This window comes from Sciurus vulgaris (assembly GCF_902686455.1).
Source record: "Sciurus vulgaris genome assembly, chromosome: 6".
NCBI lineage: Eukaryota > Metazoa > Chordata > Mammalia > Rodentia > Sciuridae > Sciurus > Sciurus vulgaris.
In genome coordinates, this window is record NC_136466.1 from 172072727 (window position 1) to 172095560 (window position 22834).

The 22834-nt window shown below is 62.1% G+C and overlaps 1 protein-coding gene across 7 annotated transcripts; it reads left to right on the plus strand.

The window, feature by feature from the left end:
* The first annotated feature begins 79 nt into the window (after positions 1 to 79).
* Positions 80 to 20317, plus strand: TERT (telomerase reverse transcriptase). 7 transcript variants are annotated; one of them, XR_013764580.1, is made up of 16 exons: positions 80 to 343; positions 467 to 1730; positions 4600 to 4795; positions 5679 to 5859; positions 6573 to 6752; positions 7505 to 7663; positions 9553 to 9648; positions 10314 to 10399; positions 12281 to 12394; positions 13330 to 13401; positions 14536 to 14724; positions 16530 to 16656; positions 17377 to 17438; positions 18574 to 18698; positions 18776 to 18932; positions 19309 to 20317. XR_013764580.1 is itself a non-coding variant. In XM_079144520.1 (16 exons), exons 1-16 carry the CDS (start codon positions 125 to 127, stop codon positions 19410 to 19412), a joined length of 3312 nt encoding a protein of 1103 aa, XP_079000646.1. In that variant the 5' UTR covers positions 80 to 124; the 3' UTR covers positions 19413 to 20317. The 7 variants fall into 7 exon arrangements, 5 of the variants coding, with proteins under 5 accessions (XP_079000646.1, XP_079000645.1, XP_079000644.1 ...); XM_079144520.1 differs by having other exon boundaries at positions 18795 to 18932; XM_079144519.1 differs by having other exon boundaries at positions 18574 to 18932.
* The last annotated feature ends 2517 nt before the right edge of the window (positions 20318 to 22834 follow it).

The following is a 22834-nucleotide window of genomic DNA, read 5'->3' on the forward strand; positions in this document are numbered from 1 at the left end:
CGCGGGCCCCGCCCCTTCCCCTCCCAGCCCGCCTCCTCCTAGCGGGCCCGCCCCCGCGGTCCTTTCCCGGCGGCGCGCGCGCGGCATCCCGCACGTGGGAGGCCGGGCCAGAACCTCCTGGGCGATGCCGCTCGCGCCTCGGTGTCCCGCGGTGCGCGCCCTGCTGCGCAGCCACTACCGCGAGGTGCTGCCACTGGCGACCTTCGCGCGCCGCCTGGGGCCCGAGGGCTGGCGGCTCGTGCGACCTGGGGACCCGGCTGCCTTCTGCGCGCTCGTGGCTCAGTGCTTGGTGTGTTTGCCCTGGGACGCGCAGCCGCCTCCCGCCGCCGCCTCCTTCCGCCAGGTGGGACGCCCTGGGCATCCGCGTGGGTGGGGACGGGCCACTGGGTAAGAAGCCGGACAAGGCAGCGCGCCCGGGCTGCCAGGCACCTCCGTCTTTGGCGACTCAGGACCTTCTCCCCTCCAGGTGTCTTGCCTGAAGGAGCTGGTGGCCAGGGTCGTACAGAGGCTCTGCGAGCGCGGCCTGAAGAACGTGCTGGCCTTTGGCTTCGCGCTGCTGGACGGGGCCCGTGGCGGGCCACCTATCGCCTTCACGACCAGCGTTCGAAGCTATTTGCCTAATACCGTGACAGAGACTCTGCGTGGCAGCGGCGCGTGGGGGATGCTGCTACATCGCCTGGGCGACGACGTGCTGGTCCATCTGCTGGCCCGCTGCGCACTCTACCTGCTGGTGGCTCCCAGCTGTGCCTACCAGGTGTGCGGGCCGCCTCTCTATGAACTCGGCTCCCCAACTGAGACCCAGCCCCCTGTGCCCCTGCGCCACTGGCCCACAGGCTGCGCAGGCAGGAGCCGGACAGGCAGCAGATCCACACTCCAGTTCTGGAACAGTGGCAACGGGGAGGCCTGGGGATCCCTGGGCTGGCCAGCCCCTGGTACAAAGAGGCCTCTAGACAATGCAGGCGGAAGTCTGCCTTTGGCCAAGAAGCCCAGGTGCAGCCTGGGCCTGGAGCATGCCCCTGGGCCAACTCCTGGCCAATCCCATGGGGTGACATCCACCCGATCGACAGTGGAAGCCGCATCACTGAAGGCTGAGCGCTCCTCCCTGCTAGGTTATAAGCGGAACACCAGTCTCCCGTCCACACTGTGGCCACCACCACACCCCCAACCATCCCAACCATACGTGGAGATCAGACGCTTCCTCTACTCCTGCTCGGGTGGTAGGGAGCAGCTGCGCCCCTCCTTCCCACTTGGCTCCCTGCAGCCCAGCCTCAGTGGCGCCCAGAGCCTCGTGGAGACCATCTTTCTAGGCTCAGTATCCCCGCAGCTGGGTGTGCCTGGCAGGACACCCCGCCGCCTGTCCCCGCGCTACTGGCGGATGCGGCCTCTGTTCCGGGAACTGCTTGCCAACCACGCCCGGTGCCCTTACCTTGTACTTCTCAGGATGCACTGTCCCCTTGGGGCTGCTGAGGCTCCTGAGGGGTGTGCAGGCCCAGGGCCCCTCCTGGTGCTGCTTGGCCAGCACAGCAGTCCCTGGCAGGTGTGCGCCTTCCTGCGAGCCTGTCTCTGCAGGCTGGTCCCCGCCAGTCTCTGGGGCTCCAGGCACAATCAGCGCCGCTTCCTGAGGAACGTGAAGAAGTTTGTCTCTCTGGGAAAGCACGCCAAGCTCTCGCTGCGGGAGCTGACCTGGAAGATGAAGGTACAGGACTGTGCATGGCTGCGCAGGAGCCCAGGTGAGCAGTGCCTCCCCTGAGGTGCCTGAGGTGCGTGTGGCAGGGCTCAGGAGTGGCCCTGGGGCCCTATGAGGGTGCCAGCTTCCTTGATCTCTGGCTGTTGGGAGCTCCCGCTCTGCAGCTTGTCCCTGGAGAGATCCTGTCCACACTGTCCCTGGGGCAGGCAGGTTCTAGGCATGGTGGACCCCCCAGTGCACAGATGGGGTGGGACGTGTGTTAGAGCGAGGTTACTGGAACAGAGGGAGGGTCCCAGAGTCAGCAGCTCTCTTGAGGGGCTGGCAGGTTATTCTTAATCCCCTCTTGACCTCAGAGCTCATCCCTGGAAGTGGTGTCTGACACTCAGGAGTGGGCAGAAGGGCCTGCCTTGGGTGGGTGGAGAGTGTCCAGTTGCCAGTGTGCAGGTGTGTAGTTTTAATGGTGTACCTTCTGGGGCGGGCAGGGTCAGGGAGAAGGAAGAAGACTTTAATAACTTGCCAATCGCTCACTGATCCCTCATCTCTGCTTGGTGCTCAGGCCGCCATCACCTCTGTTGGCCAGGCCTGCTCTCTGCCCTGGCTGCCAGGCACTGTGGCCCTGTGGACCCCTCTCCCCTCATAGGCTCTGTTTTCCCAGCCTGAAGACCTGAGTGCCCATTATGGCTGGAGACATGCTCAGAGGGACTCCCTGGTCTGCAGGGAGTGAGGCACCTTGCCCCCCATCCAGATCCCTCCCAAGCCGCCCCTACCTCTGGCTGCTGGTGGGGGCAGCCTTGCTTCTTGCTCTGGGCATGTGCTATGCTACTTCTCACTCGGGCTGAGCTGTCTAGTCTTGTGTACAGCTGTGCAGGCCATTTTCTGAAGCCCCAGGTTGGACGTATCTCCTAATCGAAGACCCCGGGCCTTGGAGGGGAGTTGCAGGTTTTCACAGAACCTTGCTGGTCCTCTCTACTGGGTTTTGGTTTGAGTTTGATTTCTCGCTGTTGTTTGGGCTTTCCTCCTGCTTTAAAGGGCTGTTCTTGTTAGCTTTTTGACTTCTCGAGGTGGATGCGTGGCTGTGCGTTTCCCTCTAAGTACTGCCTTAGCTGCACCTGGTTTTGATGTGCAGTCATTTGGATGCAACCCTTTTGGGGGTGTTTTCTAACGTCTGTGATGTTTTTGACCAGTGAGCTATCTGGGCACATTTTTTTTTCCCCCAAATGAATGGGGTATGTTTTAGTCAGCCTTTCACTGCTGTGACCAGAAGACCTGACAAGAACACTTTGAGGAGGAAAAGTTTATTTGGGGCTCATGGTTCCTGCTTTGGGCCCGAGGTGAGGCAGAGCACCATGGTGGAAGGGTGTGGAGGGAAAGCAGCTCAGGACATGGCACCAGGAAGCAGAGATGAAGCTCGGCTCTCCAGGGATAAAATGTGTACCCCAAAGGCAAGTGCCCAGGGACCCCCCCAGGTTCACCCACCTGCTGTGGTCACCACCCAGTGAGTCCCTGTCAGGATTAGCGCACCGATGAGGCCACACCTCCCAGCGCAGTTGTTGCTCCTCTGAACTTTCTGACTGTCCTGCGCATGAGCTTTTGGGGGTCACCTCAGATCTGAACCACACAGGGATCTGGAATGGCCATAAGTCACTCATTTCCGGCGATCTGACAATGACAGTCACCTGGTGTGCTTGGCGGTGCACGTGTGGGCAGCGTGTGGTCCGCTCGTCACACTGTGTGAATCTGGCAGCTGTGTGTGGGGCCTGCGGGGACACGAGGGCCTAGGGGTGGGTGTGCGGGCTCTTCCTTGCCTCTGGAGTGCGCGGGGGCGTGTTCAGGGGTGTGGTCTCCGTGGCCGGGGCTCTCACTGCACAGCAGGGTCTTGAGGAACTCCAGCCCCTTCTCCGCATGGCCATGCCCAGCTGGCCGATGGGCAGTGTTTCCCTGCCCTAGTTTTTATTTTGCCTTTGCTCTAGGAGTCTGGGTCCGTCTTTTCAACAGCATGGAGATAAATTTTTTCTTTCCTGTCCCTCTTGACAGGACGACCTGGTCTCGGTTTGTTGTTCGCTGGAGACACGTTGAATGTATTTCTCTTACTTCCGTTTTCTTCTTGTGCTGTTGCCTTCGTTTCCTGCCAGCCTTGGGGCTGGTTGTACTTTTCCCAGCTGTGTGCTCTGCTGCTTCTGCCTCCTGGTCATCAGGCGTGTAGAGCTGATCCCGACTGGGACAGCAAGGGCCTCTGGAAGGACCTTGGCGCCGGCAGCGCGGTCCCCACCCGGGTGCTGCTGCCTGGAAGGCTTTGCCCAGTGGGGCGTTCTGTCCTTCCGCCTGCTCCCTCCCTTTCTTCCGTGCTGTCTTGTTGCGGCCCACCTTCTGGGGCTCCCTTCTACAGTGCCTTTCCTGCCTCCTGTTGGTGTCAGCCTGGCTTTATCTGGCTTCTGGAGATGGCTGTGGCTGCTTCTCATGGTGCACAGAATAGGCTGCAGAGGGACCAGGTGGAGCCCACAGGCCCACTGCGTGTCAGGAGCCTGCTGTCGGATTCCTCAGCTGGTTTCGACCTGGCTGTACAGCCTGGAAAGCCCGGGTTTCTAGATCCTGGAGCTCAGTGACGATGGTTTGTAATCATGCAAACCAGTGTGTGGCACCAGCTCCAGCTGCGCGGCCTGGGGAGCCCACACCTGCCTGAGCCACGTGGGTGGCCTCAGGTTCTCCAGCAGCCGTCTAAGGGAGCGTGGACAAATGGAGGACCAGTCCAGTGGGTGATAGCACGTTCCACCCCGCCCAGCGTGTCCTAGGGGCATCGCTGGGGTCAGCGCCCCTTCCTGGAGGACTGTGTCTGCCACGTGGGACCTCCGGCTCTCAGGTGTGGTCGTGGGGCGTGAGGAGGGTGGCGGAACTCAGGGCGCCTCTTGCTGCAGGAGCCCGATGTGTCCCTGCGGCGGAGCACCGTCTGAGGGCAGGGATCCTGGCCAAGTTCCTGTTCTGGCTGGTGGATGCCTACGTGGTGGAGCTGCTCAGGTCGTTCTTCTATGTCACAGAGACCACGTTCCAGAAGAACAGGCTCTTCTTCTACCGCCAGAGCGCCTGGCACAAGCTGCAGAGTCTGGGCGTCAGGTATCATCCATGCTTGGTCTGTTGATGTTGGCATGAATGGAGGGGCTCACCCAGCCTCATGAGGTTCCCGCAAACCTGTTCCCCCACCAGTCCTGAGGGTCCGGACGGGGCCCGCCCACTGTCCTGGCCCCTGGGGCCCCAGGCCATGTACTAGTTGCCTGTCGCCCCACCCTCTGCTTGTAGAATCAGGGGCCTGGGGTTGACCACCGTAAGCTCCCTGAAGTGGGGCACTGTGACAGGCGGGCGCAGCGTCGACAGCCCCCGCCTGCGGGTCAGGCTCTGTTTAAGCCACATCGTTCCTCCCTGCCTGCCCTTGGGAAGTGATGGGGAGAGGGCACTCCCGCTGGGCACCGTGCTGACTGGGCCTCTGAGCAGCTGGATTCTGTGCTAGTTGCTCAGCTGGGGTTTGCTGTCCAGGTGCAAAGGGCTGTGGCAGATGAAGCATCGTGAGGGACAGGGAGAGAGGCTGTGGGGCCTGCAGAGCCCTGACTGCGGCCTTGGCTCCTCTGAGGTCACCTCCAGCCATCCCCATCGCGCTGGTGAGCACCACCAGCAGCCCTGCAGGGCTGCCGAGCGCATCTGTGTGCTCAGCTCCCACAGGACCTTTCGCACCCAGGCCAGTGCAGGGTGTCAGCCAGGGAGCAGCAGCAGGTGGCTACAGAGATGGAGTGAGACAGTGCTGACATCTTGGGCTGACCGTGGAGTCCAGCACCTCCTCTGAGGGGCCTGTGGTTGGTGTGGCTGCCATAGCCCAAGCACAGCCCTGCAGCGTGGACTGGGCACCAAGTGTCCTGAGCTCTCCACTGCCCTGATGGGCACTGGTAGATTCCTGGCAGCTCACCTGCTGTGTGTGGTCATGCGGCTCCAAATGGCTCTGTTGCAGGCAACACCTGGAGCGTGCACGGCTGCGGGAGCTGTCAGAAGCTGAGGTCAGGCAGCACCAGGGCACCCGGCTGGCCCTGCCCACATCCAGGCTCCGCTTCCTCCCCAAGCCCAGCGGGCTGCGGCCCATCGTGAGTGTGGATGGCGTCGTGGGTGCCAGAGCGCTCCGCAGGGAGAAGAAGGTGACCCTCCCCCATGTTGCTTTGTCCTAGCCCATGGTCAGCATACACTCAGACCAGGGCCCTGGTGTGTGGTGAGCCATGGTGGATGGAGTGAGACGGACAGGCAGCTGTTCTGTGTCCAGGATGTTTGTGTGTGGAAGTTCTGGGCGGGTGGGACACAGACCCAAGGGCCTCTGGTCAGTGGCTGGGGATTCAGACCCTTGGGCTCTTGGGTGCCCATGGAATCTTGCCACGCCGCAGCCTTGCTGTGCTCTCCGTGGGGCGCAGGAAGAACAGGGCGCAGCTGCCTCCGCTCCCAGCCAGCGGGTTTCAGGCTGCCAGGACCTCCTGACAGCTCCTGACCCTGTGGCTCCTGGCCTTTCCTCACTCCATGGTCAGACCTGACTTGGTCTGTGAGAGTGAAAATGGTCCCGAGCCTGACCCTATACCTGTTGGCCATGTCTGCAGGGAGGTGGCCTTTCTGGTGCAGGGTGGGCTGTGTACTGGAGAGAGCCCCTCTTCGTGTGGTAGGGTAGGGTTGGCTGAGTGGCAGGATCCGGGGAGGGTTGCGGGTGAAGCCAGGTGCAGCTGCCCCAATGCCACACGGGTCTTCAGATCCCTGCTCTGGGGCGGAGCTTCCGTGGGCTGTGCTCTGGGCTCCTCGGGTGTGGGGGAACTAAGCAGACCGGCTGCATCTTGAACCCCTACTGATTGCAGGCCCTCTGTGTCCTCAGGCCCAGCATTTCACCTTGCACATGAAGACCCTGTTCAGTGTGCTTAATTATGAGTGTGCACAACGTCCTGGCCTCCTGGGGGCCTCCGTGCTGGGCATGGATGACATCTACAGGGTCTGGCGGGCCTTCGTGCTGCGTGTGCGGGCTCAGCGTCCGGTGCCCAGGCTGTACTTCGTCAAGGTGGGTACCTGGCCCCACCCACCACATCTGCTGTCATTCATGATCCGCCTGGGTGCTGGGGCCTCTGCAGAGCGTGGGCACCAGGTGGCCCCTTCGTCAGCCCGACTGCTTGTTGGGAGTGGCGGCCTGCCTCACCCCCACATCAGCCTAGAGGCATGTCCTCGGATTCTGCTGGGGGAGAGGAACCTGGATGCCCATCTCGGGGGACACCCAGCTCATGGGACAGGAGCTTTAAGCCTTGTGGGGGTTCCCCAGCCTCCACACCCCAAGTCCTGGGTCCCTCTTGGGAGCACCCACCAGATGTTGGTTCCTCTTCAGAGAAGCGGATGAACCTAGCTTAGACTCCAGGGTTTGGGTGCCCTGCACCATGTTCACAAGTCCTAAGTCTCAAAGCGATGGGCGCAGGCTGGCCTCCGAGGGGCCTCAGTCTGGGGTGGGGGGGATCTTAGAGGGCGCAGGCTGGCCTCCGAGGGGCCTCAGTCTGGGGTGGTGGGGTCTTAGAGGGCGCAGGCTGGCATCCATGGGGCCTAGTCTGGGGTGGTGGGGTCTTAGAGGGCGCAGGCTGGCCTCCCTCGTGCCTCTAGTTGGGAAGGTTCTTTGACCAGAGGTGTGTGGTCCTGTGTGTCTGGGTGGGGCTGTAGGTGGGCCTCAGGTCTCCTGATGTCCTGTGACTGCTCCCTGCGGGGTGTGCACCCGCGGGGGCCCCTGAGCTTGGGCTGAGGCGGCGCCCTGAAGCCCTGTGTGTCCTGCAGGCAGACGTGACTGGGGCCTACGACACCATCCCCCAGGACCGGCTTGTCGAGGTGATAGCCCGCATCATAAGGCCTCCGGAGAACACGTACTGCGTCCGCCGGTACGCCGTGGTCCAGAGAGCCACCCACGGGCGTGTCCGGAAGTCTTTCAAGAGACACGTAAGGCCATGCGGGGGTTCCTTGCCCGGCATGCTCGGCACAGCGTTTTGTTCACGCCAGGTGTCTGTGATGTGCACGTCAGTGATGGGGACAGCTGAGGCATGCCCGCCTTTCTGGCCTCTGTGACCAGGGCGTGTGGGGCACCTGCCTCCCTCCCGCCTCAGGGTGCCCAGCGGGGCTTCCCGTGCCGGGACCATCTCTACCACCGTCCTTGTGTGCTCACGGGTAGAACTGGCCATCTGCATCAGGGCCCTCCGCCAGGGGCTGGGCTTGGGGAGGTGCGTGCTGCTTCCCTTGCTTTTTCATTGGGGGGAGACGGGCAGGTGTCAGTGAATCTCGGCACACTGACTGGACCCCACATCAAAGGATTTCCTACCTCAGTGCCTGGGGGCCTGAGGCACCCTAGTGCTGACCTCTGTCACCGTGGGCTCTGTCAGAACGTGGCTGACACGTTCTAACAGAGAATGTCAGGGTCTCCTGCCGGGTCTCCTGCTCCCGGTGTGCCCGTGGCTGGCCAGGAAGCTGTGTGTCCCCTGTGAGCATCAGTCCAGGACACTTGGACTGCCGCCAGGGGCCATCCTCTCTGCCGTGGGTGGCTCTTCGCTGGGACTGATGTGAGCAGCACTGCTGTGGACGCTCCTGGAGTGTCCGGCTGGACGGAGCTTTCTCTGGGGAGTTCCTGGTGAGGGATTGCTGGCCACTGTTCAGTCTCGCTGACGTTGCTGCGAATTTCTAGATGGCCATGTGCTGCCTGCCACAGGTGTGCAGGGCCCCCTTGGGGGTTGTGTCCAGTGTGTCCTCATCTGGCCAGCTGGGGCATCTTCTGCGTGGGATGCCCGCCTGCCCTGCTCTGCCATCCCTGGGGCCTCCCTTGGCCCGCTGTGTTGGCACTGCCCACAGGTGTGTGACCCTGCATGGTCAGCTGCAGGAGGGCCGTGGCTGGCGGCTTCTCCCTCAGAGCTGAGCCTGCTCTACCGGGCAGTCTGCCCGAGGGCGTCCATGTTCTTGGGCATGCCTCGGCCTCGCCTGCCCCTCGGTGTGGGGCAGGTCAGGGACGTGTGCCTCGGCGGCCCTGCCTTGTCCGCTGGTCTCGCCTGCCCCTCGGTGTGGGGCAGCTCAAGGACGTGCCTCGGCGGCTCTGCCTTGTCCCCTGGTCTCGCCACGTCCTGCCCTGTCCCCTGGTGGAGCGCCAGCTGTGGCTTCATTCCTCCTGGGTTTCTGCCGAGGGCGTTGTCTCCGGGCTCCCGTTGGCCGGCCTGGGCATGTGCGGACTTGGCCGTGGACCTGAGGCTGCAGCTGCCCTCCAGGAGCTCAGCAGCACTGCGTGGGCCTTGGCCATCTCTGCCCTCGCTGACCGCTGCTGACAGGGTGGCGCAGAGGCGTCTTGTGCTCTGTGGGGCAGGTGGAACCTGCGTGCACCTCCGGGTCTGTCCTGACAGTGCGGCCGCTGCTGCGAGCTCCTGGGTGCTGTGGTCCAGGGCTACAGCTTGCGGCTGGGACGCCCCGCCTGGCGTCCTGGATTGGCACCAGGAGCTCCGTCCTGAGGGCGTCCTGTCTGAGGACGTGGGTCTTGGTGGTCACTGGTGAGAAGCAGGAGAGTGCAGACAGGAGATGGAGGACCATGCCCTCCTACCCTTCCAGACCCTTCTGTCTGCGTGCTTGGGTCTCTCCACATCCCTGCGTGAAGTCAAGGGTGCTTCTTGGGTCGTGGTGGTGGTGGTCAGTGTGGGGTGGCGTCCTGAGGCTGACCATGGTGAGGCCCCCTCTTTCTGTAGCTCCTGCCCTGTGTCTTGGGGTGGGTGTCCCACTCTCTCGGCCTCAGGCCTGCCCTGGGGCTGGACCGCAGTGTCCGGTGACAGGCACACTGGCCCTCACGCCCCTGTGCCCAGGTGTCCACGCTCTCGGACCTGCAGCCCTACATGCGCCAGTTTGTGCAGCACCTGCAGGACAGGAGCGCGCTGCGGGACGCCGTCGTCATCGAACAGGTCCGCGCCCCGGGGGCCCCTCGGCTTGTCCCACTGTGGGCACGTGGCCACGGCCACTGTGCTCGGCAGCAGGATCCCTGAGCCCACTTCGCTGGCCACGCCAGGCCTGGGCCTCTGTCCTGGGCCACGCACGTGCCCTCCCGTCCCACCTGGCAGGGCTCCGCGGCTCTCGGTTCCTTATAGCGTCTGCCCCTTGGCTTTGACTCAGGGCCACAGGGAGGCCCTTCCTTGGAGGACAGCTGGGATTTGACCTGTGACCCACCCCTCGTCACCTGACCCATTCATCTTGGGCTGACACCCCCAAGCCTCCGACAGTGCAGGATTGGGTCATGCAGTTCTTTGGCTCTTTGCAGAGTCTTCTCAGGGCGTCCTTAGTCTTAGGGGACAGTGGTGTCCACTCCATGGTGCCCACGGCCCCTCCATGGGTTTCCTCGGCTCCCCAGGGGGTCTCGTGGCCAGTCCCAGTGTCTCAGGGGCGGAAGCAGAGCCGATGTTCACTGTCCAGCAGACTGCAGACACCATCAGTCCACCCCGACAGCAGAAGGGTCCCTGACCCTGGCCCTGGCCCCCCCGCCCGACTTCACCATGGAAACCTGACCCCACGGGGTCGCCCATGGCCATGCCTGCGTCCTCACGGCCATCGCCTGCTCCTGCCTGTTTTCTAGAGCTGCTCTCTGAACGAGACGAGCGCTGACCTGTTTGACTTCTTCCTGCGGTTTGTGCACAGCAGCGTGGTGAGGATCAGGGGCAGGTGAGTGCAGCCAGCCGCCCAGCCTGCCATCTCCATGTGTCCTGCAGCTGCGCCCCAGACGCCGTTCACACGGGGTCCACTCTGCACTTGGGCCTTTGTGCACCTGGACCTTGGGTTTGCAGGCCCTGTGCCCCAGCGAGGGCAGAGCACCAGAACCTTTGTTACTCTGGGGGCCCTTCCTGCTGAGCTTCCTGTCTCGCCTGGCCTCTGGTGGAGGAGCAGACCAGGCCTCTGCAGCTTGGAGCTCCTCTCTTGGGAGTAGGGGTTGAGGCACTTGGCTCCTCTTGAGGGCCTGAGCTGGTGGCAGGAGCGGGACTGGCCCCAGGCACCGGAGTGGCCGTCAGGAAGGAGTCTGGGGCTCACCTGGGTGGTTCCATACGGGCTTCGTCATTCCCAGCAGACACAGCTCCAGACGTTTTTATCGAGGAGCACAGTAGTTGGTACATGACCGGTTGCGTGAATTGTCTCACTGTGAGTGCTTGTAACGCTCACCACGATGTGATTGGAAACGCAGGGCGTGCTTACAGGGAAGCACGGGTGGCAGTGTGCAGCAGGCTGACTGACAGGCCGAGGAGAGCCTCCTCGTGTCCCGAGTGGGCGGCACCCGCGGGAGGCTTGCCAGCCCAGCACTTGCCGCTGGGCCTCAGCAGCATGGCCCCCAAGAATAGGCCTGGCCTGCGCGCAGGCGGCCTGTCTTGCAGAGTGTGCCTGCCCATCTTTAGTGGTCCAGAGTCCTGCACAGCCACCCCACCTGCTCACTGGCCATGTCCAGGGGTCCCTTGTGTCCCGTGCCCTTGTTCTCCTGCGTTGGTGAGAGGAATCTGGCGGTTGCCACCACAGGGTGGGCGCTATGTCCAGGGTGGGCGTGCTGCTCTTGGTTCAAGTGCCAGGGTGAAGCTCAGGGGTGGAGCACTTGCTTAGCATGGGCAGGGCCCTGGGTTCTATCCCCAGCATCAAAGAAATGCCCCGAGAAAGCTCTCGGCCGAGGCTGCTGGACATGTTTCTTAAAGTTCACAAAGTCACAGTGAGTCAGAGAAGAGGATCACAGCATCTCAGTCCACAGGAAAGGTGGGGCTTGCAGGGAGCTGCACAGGACCGTGTAGACGTGGTCCTCATCAGTCCATAGGAAAGGCGGGGCTTGCAGGGAGCTGCACAGGACTGTGTAGATGTGGTCCTCATCAGTCCACAGGAAAGGTGAGGCTTGCAGGGAGCTGCACAGGACTGTGTAGACGTGGTCCTCATCAGTCCATAGGAAAGGCGGGGCTTGCAGGGAGCTGCACAGGACTGTGTGGATGTGGTCCTCATCAGTCCACAGGAAAGGTGGGGCTTGCAGGGGCTGCACAGGACCGTGTGGACGTGGTCCTCCTCAGTCCACAGGAAAGGTGGGGCTTGCAGGGGGCTGCACAGGACCGTGTGGACGTGGTCCTCACACAGGGACTCGCAGGCTGATTGGCCAGTACTGCAGTGCGTGTGAGACGTGTGGGTGTGGCACACATGGAGTCTGTAGTGTACTTGTGTGTGTCCATGTGTGCAGCCTGTGCGTGTGTGGCTATGTCCCTGTGTGCATGTATGTAGGCATGTCTGCAGTGGTGAGTCCGTGAGTGTGCGTGTGTGACGTGTGGGTGTGGCACACATGGAGTCTGTAGTGTACTTGTGTGTGTCCATGTGTGCAGCCTGTGCGTGTGTGGCTATGTCCCTGTGTGCATGTATGTAGGCATGTCTGCAGTGGTGAGTCCGTGAGTGCGCATGTGCACGCGTGGGCCTGTCTGCAGTGGAGTATCCATGTGTGTGCATGTTCACATGTGGGTGTGTGCATGTGGGTGTGCTGGGTACAAACATGAAGCCTGCTGTAGCCACCTGCCTCTACCCTCTGTCCCCCAGGTGCTATGTCCAGTGCCAGGGGATCCCCCAGGGCTCCATGCTGTCCACGCTGCTCTGCAGCCTGTGCTACGGGGACATGGAGAACAAGCTGTTTGCTGAGGTGCAGCAGGATGGGTATGGCTCCTCTCTGAGCACCGGCTTGTCTTCTCACTCAGCATTCACTGGGTGTCATGATCTCCTAGTCTCAGAGAACCAGACAAGTCCTGCCCTGCTCTCCACATGAAGTCACCCAGGAGGCAAGGAGGCGCTACCCAGCCTCGAGAGAGCTGGCACGTCCGGCCTGTGGTGGGTGGCCAGGTGCTCACCGTGCCTCACAGAGCTCAGCGGGGGAGTCGTGCCCCAGGGCCCTCCCATCCACGGGTGGTCCCCGGGCACTGTGCTGGGGCAGCCGGGAAGCTTGTTTCTGGAGCGCTTCCCGCCGGGCGGCAGAGCCACGGATGGCGGCTGTGTCTCGCCTTGCTGCTGATCCCATGGGCACTGGGGGTCTGGTTCAGAGATGCTGGCAGCACTCCTGAGTGCCAGGCTGTGCCGGCACAACGCCCCAGCAGCCCTGGTTGACGGCAGGTCCCTCCAGGGACGCAGCAGCACCTGCTAGGAGAGCGGGGGAGGGCAGACCCTTGCGGGCCGTGCTGAGCCGCAGCCATGGCCCCGCCTCCGTGTCCAGAACACGGCTCTGAGCGTCGCTCGAGCTAACGGCCTGCTGCTGGGCCCTTGCACCGTGGCCTTGGTGGGGCCCTGGGCGTGGGGATCACAGCTGTCCCTGGGTGAACTGAGAACCGCTGTCCCAGGCTCCCAGGGGATGAGAATCAGCTGTGCCTGGTTGGAAGGCCGGGGCTCCTCCCGTCCAACTCGGGTCCCCCAGGCCTGGGCCGCGGGGTACACCTGCTTCCAAGTGGCTCTCGCCTCAGGAGGGTGATGCAGAGGCCACTTCTGTCAGGAGGAAGCTGGAATTGTTACCTGCCTCTGGACAGGCGCTTGCCCGGGTGAATGTCCTGTACGGACAGCCCCCCGCAGGCACGCAAGGTCAGCTGCATGTCCCTTCGTCCTAGGGTGCTCCTGCGACTGGTGGATGACTTCCTGCTGGTCACTCCTCACCTGGCCCAGGCTAGGGCCTTCCTCAGGTGGGTCCTCACAGGGAGACAGGCTTGGGTGCAGCCGGGCACCAGGAGCTCAGCTCCCGGCCGGAGCTGGGCAGGGCGGCCCTGTGGTCAGATGGTTGTGGGTGGTGGGTGGACGGCATTAGGTGCAGCAGGGGCTGGCACCAGGCGAGCCCAGAAAGTGTGCTGCCAGGCCAGGCTGCCTTCCGGCCTCTAGTGGGAAGCCCTGGGCTTGCGTCCTCGAGTCCTTCTTCCTGATGGACGGCTGGGAAGAGGCCGGAGTGTGGACGTGGAGCACCGGCAAACTGAGGCCGGCACTGGTCCGTTGGAGATGATCTTGACACGCTGCTGACTACATGTGGATGGGTGCAGTGTGGCCTTTCAGCACGGGTTTATAGGGTCAGGTTATGCCCAGGGGTCGGCTTGAACTTGGCTGTCGTGGCTCACATCGGAATTGCGCTGCCTTGGAGGGCGCAGAGCAAGGTCCCCACGGGTGCCTCAGCTCACAAGGGGGAGCTTGGGAGCCAGGAGCTAACGGCCTTGGGGAGGCTTCCAGGTGGTGGGGTGGTCACTGGGCTGTCTGGTGGGAGCACTCTGCACACCGTCCAGTCCTGAGTTGGCCCACAGGGCACTGCAGCAGCTTGTGCTGTCTAGCAGTGTCCTTGAGCCGAGGACCCAGGAGTCCAGTTCATTAGGTTGAATGAGAGAACCCTGCAGGTCCACATGCTCGGGAGCCACGCAGCCAGTGGCCACCAAGGGCAGAGGCCTTCCTTATGCAGAACAGGGAGGATGGCTCTGCCCCAGGGTCTTGGCCAGGGAGGGGAACCTGGGGGACAGTGGGTCCCCCTGGGAGATGAGATTGCTGGGCAGACCACTCAGGTTGGGGAAGGCTCCGCAGTGGACGGAGGCCTTACCCCATGGTGTGAGCCCTGCAGAGGGTCACATGGCCCTGTCTCCTGCTGAACCCTGCCATCTTGTTCTGAGCTGGTTCTAGCCACAGGTGCCGGCCTGTCCTGCCCAGGACCAGTGCTGAAGAGTGGGTTCCTGTGGGGCCTGGTTCTTGCTGGCCCCAGGACACTTGGGGTTCACGTACCAGATCCTGAGAGCCCTTCTTGGGCAGCAGCCCCATCCTGTGGCTAACCCTGCCCTCTGGCTCAGGGCCCTGGTCCAGGGCATCCCCGAGTATGGCTGTGAGATAAACCTGCAGAAGACGGTGGTGAACTTCCCCACGCAGAGCGACACCCTTGGTGGTACCGCCCCGCTCCAGCTGCCTGCCCACTGCCTGTTCCCCTGGTGTGGCCTGCTGCTGGACACCCAGACCCTGGAGGTGCTCTGTGACTATTCCAGGTGAGTGGCCCTGGCAGGTGGACGGCTGTCTCTGTCAGAGCAGATGGCACTGTGGACCAGTCTGGTCCAGTCCTGTTCGCAGGACAGGCTTCTGGGGACCAAGATGTCGGAAGCTGGTGCCCCTGCAACCCAGGTGGACAGAGACGCACCTTCCCGTGGGAGTGTGAGCGTTCGCCATGGAGCTGTTTCCTGGGCTAGTTGGACAGGGCAACGCAGACACAGCCTGAACCAGCCTGAAGGGACACACACCTCAGCCTTGCCCATGGCCTCCTGGTGGCCAGGAGTCCAGGTCATGGCGGGGCTTGGGTCACCCAGGGCTCTCGCCTGTGGGCGTCTCTGGAGGCGCTGGTCTACCTTCCCCGAGCTCAGAGCGCAGCCTCAGGCTGCACACAGACACCATGGCCTCCACAGGCGTGGACATAGACATCCAGCCGTCTCTTTGTGAGTGGAGGACGCAAACGTTCCAGAACCACAGTGAACGACAGGCCCGTCTGCCCTGCGTTGGCGACCCCAGCTACTGGGCCTCCTCGTCCAGACCCGGCCTTCCTGTCTCCAGTGTTGCTCTTTGGTGACGAGACTGATGGTTCCCATGTTCTTGAGAGAACTGACCTTTCCTATGCCCCGCACGCCAGGTTCTCGGTGGAAAGGAGTCCAGTGTGAGCAGCACTGACCACAGAAGTAGGACGAGACGACCCTACGAAAGCACAGCAGGGCCTCCCAGGATCCGGGAGGTGGCCAGTGCCCTGATTGAGCGCCCACGCCCTCGGTGGCACGGCTGTCTGGCCTTGGTCCCGCTGCTGTCCTGCTCCCTGGGCCCCCAAGGTAGCAGGCTCAGGGTGACGTGCACGCTCAGTCACCGCCTGGCCGAGCCCTCGCTCTGCCCAGTCCTCACCGGCCAGACTGCAGCCACAGAGGAGGCGTTGGGAGCAGCCAGCGACCACAGGACCCCACCTCCCCTCCCACGCTCCTTCCCTGAGGGCTGGGCCGGGGTGGGCTGGCTGGAAGGGGCTTTGGGAAAGCGGCATGTCCTTCTACGGTCCTCACAGTGCTCGGACGATGTCCCCCACCTGCAGTCTGTACTCAGGAAGTGGCCAGAGACCTCAGGGTGGATTTCTCTTGGCTGTGTCTGAATGCTAGGGTGGCTTGCTCTGCCAGGACAGGTCACCCACTGACCTTGGAGCTGCGGATGACACCCAGTGGTGTGGAAGACCTCTTTCCGCATCAGTGTTCAAAAGTTGGTGTCAGCAAACATGTCCTGGGGTACAGGCCGTGTGAAGCACGTGATCTTTGGGTGTGCCATGCAGGGACAGCCAGGGCCAAGAGGCCACTCTTCTCTGTGTCCTGCGTACGTCCCATCCTGTGTCAGTCAGACCTGGCAGGTGCTGTTGCTGGATCTGCCCGGTCTCTACCCTGGCTTCAGGCGAGGGCTGGGCACACACTGGAGCCCCTGCCTCACACTCCCCTAGGCTACACGGGGGCGGCTGCTAGTGAGGTTGGTCGATCGCTTCAGCTGGACCTGCTGGTCTGTCAATGACCAGCGGGTCCGAGGTGGGGGTAGTTTGCACTGCCGGCCAGGTCCTGGTAGGAGCAGGCTGTCCAGCGACCTGGGTCATGCGTGAGCTTGTCCCATGAGCCAGCGACCGTGCGGAGCATGCTGTGTGCTCTGTGCAAAGGCCCGGCCCATCTGGGTCCTCACCCGGCAGCCACACCTCAGGGGGTGTGTGGTGGGAAGGAGGGGGTACAGGACTCTGGAACCACCCATCGCAGCTGCCGGGGACATACATGATGCCCGCTTCATGTCACAGTTATGCTCAGACCTCGGTCAGAGCCAGTCTCACCTTCCATCGCGGCTTCAGGGTGGGGAGGAACCTGCGTCGCAAGCTCCTGGCTGTTCTGCGGCTGAAGTGCCATGGCCTCTTTCTGGACCTGCAGGTGAGCGGGGAGACCAGTGCTCAGAGCCCCATTGCAAGGCCTTTCACGTCCTGTAGGCCTGTGTGTGCGAATGTGTATGTACACAAGTGCACATGTGTGTGAGTGTGTACGTCTGTACCCTTGTGCAAGTGTGTGCTTGTGAATGTGTCTGCCTCTGTGCCTGTGTGTGTACGTGTGTACATGTGCAAGTGTGTGCGTGTAGATGTTTGTGCATCTCTGTGCCTGTGTACACGTGTGCATGTTAATGTGCATGCATTTCTGTGTCTGTAGTGTGTACATGTGCCAGTGTGCGTGTGGATGTGTGTGCATCTGTGTACCTGTGTGTGTACATGTGCACATGCAAGTGTATGCATGTGGATGTGTTCATCTCTGTGCCTGTGTCTGTACACGCATGCACGTGGAAGTATGTGCGCGTGAATATGTCTTCCTCTCTGTGCCTGTGTGTGTGTACGTACATATGTGAGAGTGAGTGTGCACACCTCCACGTGAACAACATGTGCATATCAAGGGCTCTGAGCCAGCACCTGAAGGTGCTGTGTCCTGCTGGGCACTTCCTGCCCTGCTCTGCCCCTTCACAGTGACCCTACGAGGGCCTGCCTGGACTTCACTGGGGAGGCAGAGGCTTCTCGCCCTGGTCCCCACCTCTGTCTGCGTAATGATGGCAGAGTAGACGGGGCTGTCTGGGGTCTTGCTGACGGTCCTGTATCTCGGACACTCCAGGTGAACAGCCTCCAGACGGTTTGCAGAAACGTTTACAAGATCTTCCTGCTGCAGGCCTACAGGTGGGTGTGGGTGCACGCCACCAGAGGGAGGCCAGGCTGGACTGCGGAGCCTGGTTCTTGTCCTGCAGAGTCCAGCAGAGCCTGCTGCTCCCTGGGGCTTCTGCAGCAGAAGCCACCTCTGCACAGTTCTGTGTTCTGCACTGGTGGACGTGCTTCTGCCTGTGGCCAGGTGTTTGGGGCCGGCAGGAAGTCTCAGTGGAAGGTACCCAGCGGGCAGGGGCCACAGGCACTGAACTTGGGGACCCAGGGAGAGAGCACTGAGCTTGCAACCAATGAGCATTTCCAGCCTGCACCCCAGGAGAGTGGCAGGAGGACATGGCTCCTGGGCAGCCCAGCTGCCCTGTGCTCACACGTGAGCTTGTGCTCAGATCTCCCGAGTTTCTGGGTCCTTCCTGCCCTTGGCTGGTCCTGAGGACTGAGGGTGGTGGGTGGTGGTGGTGCTGGAAGCTCAGTCCTTGTCCCTGATGCCAATCCACAGTTTCAAGGAAAAGGAAGAAGTTTTATTGCTTTGCTAGCCGAGGCGGGACAGGACTCCTGTCCCAGAGGCTGATTACGCCCATCAGGAAACGGTTTTTAAAGAGGGGATTCGGAGGCTGTGTTCCAGGTGTGCGCGAACCTGGTGGGGCTGAGCCATTGCTGATTCAGGGCTTTCTTAGATAGGCCAGGCCGTCCCCAGGTCCAGCTGCTCTGTTCCTGCAGTGGCGTGTTCAAGGACACACAGTCCACACATACCTCAGCCGGTGGGGGAGAAGGGCCATCTTGGCTACGAGATCTGGGGGGGCGAGAGGGAACCCCGTGGTAGGGTGGCGCCGTCTGTGCTCGGAGCGTGGGACGGACGCCTCACGCGGCACCCTGCTCTCAGTGCTTGACTGGTCCCTGAAGTGGGAAGTGTGTCCCCCGTGGCTGGGGCCTCGGCCCCTTGGCCCCGACACCAAGTCCTTGTTACCACTCAGCCAAGCACTCCAGGCACCTCACAGGCGCGCTGACTCTCAGTACGGAGACTCGGCACATGTGGCCGCACAGACGCAGTCCACACATCGTGCGTGGACGGACGCTCCCACTAGCTGCATGCCTGCACAATGTGCAGTGAGCATGCGTGGGCGTGCTGGTCAGCTTCCTGTCCGTCTGCCCCCAGGTTCCACGCCTGTGTGCTCCAGCTGCCATTCAGCCAGCAGGTGCGGAAGAACCCCCTGTTCTTCCTGCGCCTCATCTCTGACACGGCTTCCTGCTGCTACTCCATCCTGAGGGCCAGGAACCCAGGTGCAGGAACCCGGGCTGCCCTTGTGGGGAGGGCTGCCTGCAGGGCAGTGTGGGCCAGGGCCCCACGGCATCCTCAGCCTGCCCTTGCTCCCCCAGGGGCGTCACTGGGGGCCAGGGGTGCTGCTGGCCCGTTTCCCTCTGAAGCTGCACAGTGGCTCTGCCACCAAGCCTTCCTGCTCAAGCTGGCTTGTCACCGTGCCACCTACAGGTGTCTCCTGGGGCTGCTCAGAACAGGTAAGCCTGAGAAAAGTGTGGCCTGTCCTCAGCACTGCTGCCTGCTGAGCCCACAGCAGGGCTGTCCCTCTCCTGAGAGGCCAAGGGGAACCCCAGACCTGCACCTCCACAGCCTGTGCCCTGCCTGCTCCCCGGGCCTCCGTGGGTCCCTAGCTCAGGTGGTCTCGGACAACCCCCTCCAGCCCTGGCTTTGTTCCCTCTCTGTCACTCTGGGTTCCTCGTCTGCCCCAAGGTGTGGGGCCATCTGTCCCTTGGTTGAGGCTCCTGCCCGGGCACCGGGCAGTGCTTGGCCTAGAGGTGCCCGGCATCCTGGGTGGGCTGGAGGACTCTCCGACCTCTTCTGGATGGAGTCTGAGTTCTGTTCCTTTTGCTGCAGCCCAAACACGGCTGCGTCAGAAGCTCCCCGAGGCAACCTTAGCCACCCTTGAGGCTGCAGCTGACCCAGCCCTGACCACAGAGTTTAAGGCCATCCTTGACTGACCCTGCTCACTCGCTGCCTGGGCAGCTCGGGCATGGCAGCCCCACCCTGGAGCTGCATCGCTGGAGGGCCCAGACCACCCGAAGCCTGGTTCTGCTGGGAGCCCACGTCTGTGCGGCAGTGGGCTCATCCAGTGGCCTGCTTCCTGTGGGCAGTCAGCCCCTCCGTGCTGTCCTCTAGGAAACAGAGCTCACATGCTAAGACCCTTTGGTGACTGGAGGCTCCTTTGACCTCTGATGGCCCAGAGGAGGCAGGTGCGGGCCCAGCGTGGGCAGTGGGACAGTCCAGGTGGTAGAGCCACCCTGGCCTGCTGTGCTGGGAACCCTGTCGCCCATGCCCCTCAGAAGGGGTCTCTCTCGGGGCCCTCGCTGCCTGGTTTGGAACAGCAGGGAGGCCCCCAGTGCCCTTGTCGGTGTGGGCTCCTTCCTCCTGTGGGCCATGCCCACCCTGGACCACCTCCGTCACTGGCCACAGCTGAGGTCCACTCACTCCCCATGAGTGTCCCCAAGAGCTGAGGCCCAGGAGTCCCTCACCACACGTTGCCCACGCGATCCTGTCCCCTGCACAACCTGCACGCCCACTGTGGAGTAGACTCGGGACCAGGGTGCCCTGCCCTGCCAGGACTGTGCCTGGGTGGGGTCCCACAAGCATGCCCACGCTTTCTACGGCGAGAACAGCCTCTGGATCTTTCCATTTAAAAACATAACCTCATGTTTGTATCAAGATGTGTACTGCATAAGCACCACTGCATATTATAGTGTGCACAGATGGGGATCCTGTGGTTCAGGGTGTGCTTCCCTGCTGCAGGCTCCCCCCCAGGCCAACATGCAGCTCCTGGGGCAGGTGCCAGCCCTTCCAAACAGCCGGAGGGTCAGGGAACAAGGAGCAGCCCCCACTGTGGGAGCCAAGCTGGTCAAGGAGGGTCAGGTGGTGTCAGGAAGCCGGGAGCACCTGGGGCTCCCGGGACATCCCCCCGGGACCACAGGACATGTACCTTGAATGGGCTTCCTGTGTTGGTGCCTTCGAGCCCTGGGGGTTTGTGGCAGCTGGGAGTTGGCCTGTTACCACTGCCCCCACAAGCACCTCTGAACAATCAAGCCCAGGGTGTCTGTGGCAGACCCAAGTCCAAGAGGGGCCTGCAGTCAGCACTGGGGGAGCTGACCCAGCCCGGGCAGAGGACATGTGCAGTCGGGGGCAGAGTGGGTAGGGTCCTGGGAGTGGAGGAAGGCTTGGCCCGTGGTGGTGTCTGCCGCGGGGTCTTGGGCGTGCTCAGGCCTCTTCTGGCGTTCGGTAGCACCAGCGGGTCAGCTCTTGCCTAGTCGACAGCATTGTTTCCAGGGGTCTTTGGGTTCAGTGTTGCTCAGCATCACTTGCATTTCTACCGAAACACTAAACTCTTGGAGCATATCCTTGATCCAGCCGAGTCTGTAATTCTCTTAGAACCTCGGTGTGGGCGAGGGGTGCAGCTCAGTGGTCATGCGCTTGCTTCACATGCACAGAACATGCCAATCAAAGGGCCAAGTGAAAATAGCAGCTTTAAGAGGAAATGGAGCGGTATGGGGCTCCCCAGGTCCAGCCTTGGTGGGAGCTGTCTCATGTGCATCCCACAGACATGTTTGTGGAGCCAGCAAAACTCAGAATGGAGGAGTAAGGGGCAGGAGGAAGTGAGCTTGTTGGCAGCCTACCAGCACCCCCCCAGCGCCGGGGTGTCACTGCCTTCTTACAGCCAATGGTCTGCTCTGCCCTTGCCCATTGTCACCCTAGGTGCTGTCTTTGTGCCCCCAGAGCGTGTGATGGGCAGGACAAGGACCCTTGGTGCCTGTGTCCATTCTCTGGCACTGAGTATGTGGTGGGTAGGGCTCCAAGCTGCAGATGAGAGCAGCTGACCTTGAGCTAGGGAGGTTGTCCTGAGTTCCTGGGTAGCCCTGTGGTCAGGATCCCTGTAAGGTGAAGGGGGAGGGTGACCTGGTGCATTTGCATGGCCGTGTCAGTGAGACCTGCCTCTGGAGCTGTGGCAATACCATTGTGATAAACTGCCGTGTTTCAGGGACTTGTCAGGTTAGCAAGTAGAAGCAGCACAGGCCTGTCCTTGAAGGCCTCAGCCCAGCACACAGCCCTGGGCAGGGCTTCCTGCCCTTCCCACATGCCGATTTTCAGCTCACCCAGGTTTGTGGAACTGGCTCACAGCCCAGAGTGCCTAAGTGGTGACAGCCCAAGGGCGTGGTGGCTGGCGGGGCTTGTTCCAGATGTGATCCTCGCCACAGTCCAAGGTGGAGCTGTGCTGAAGGAGAGCACTAGGAGGGGGCACCTGTGGCTGGTCGGGGTCCTGGCGGCCATGTTCCTCAGAGCCGACCAGCCAGCAGTCACGGCGGTGTCCATCTCTGAACTGACCAGTGTGTAGCCGCTTGATTTCCAATCCATCACTGCTGCTCCAAGGGAGAAAGCCCTGGTACTGCAGGGCCTCCTTTCCAGACACTTAAGGCTGGGCAGATCTCACCGGTCCCCACCTGGCCCATCTCCGGGACCAGCCTGGGTGCTTTCAGTTGAGGGTGTCTTGGACATGGGTGTGGCCATGCAGGGTGAGGCCATTCAGTCCTGCTGTCTATAGCCTGAGCCCTGTCCACTCCTCCATGGGTGGTGTTCTCAGCCTCCTCCAGCTCTCAGGGCTTCAGGCAGTAGCCTTGAACAACTGGTCTGTTTGGTGGGGGTGGACATGCCTCTGCCATGTTTTGGACCACCTATCTGTCCACAGTGGTCCACCTGTTGGATTACCTCCTATCCATCTTCTTTTCTCCCCAGTAATGTCCACAGCTCCTTTGAGGTTGTGAGCAGGGTAGAACTTCCTGGGGAGGTGGACGTCCCCTGTGCTGTCCTAACCCCTGCCCTCTCAGTGGCTGGACAGGGGCATAAGTGCTGCCATTTCCAGCACCCCTGCGAGGTGTCCCCTTGCTGGGCGGAGCCCTGCTGTTCCTGTGATGTTCTACACCCAGAGTCTCACCTGGGCTGGAAGCAGGGCCCCCACTCAGCACCCTAGTGTTCCAAAATGTGGCACGGACAAAATGCACCCTCAGAGGGTGGCTTGCCAACAGCCATCCATTTTTGTTGCCTAGGATCAATGGTGGGATCAGCGTGGATGGGGAGAGCCAACTTCAGGTCACACACATCTTTGCTGTGACCTTCAGTATGTAGGATGGGCAGAGGCAACACATGGAGGCCAGCTGTTGCTGTGCCTTGCCAGCACCCTCCTCACCATCCTGGCCACTGCGGCCCTGCTCCTCCCCCACCACCCTCCAGGCTCAGCTAGGCAGCCTCCCCATCTAGACTTCAGGGGAGCAGGCAGCTCACCCAGAACATGAACCCCAGACGATTTGCAGTAGCCACGGAGAGGCCCTACCTAAGAAAGACACGAGTAGAACTCAACAGT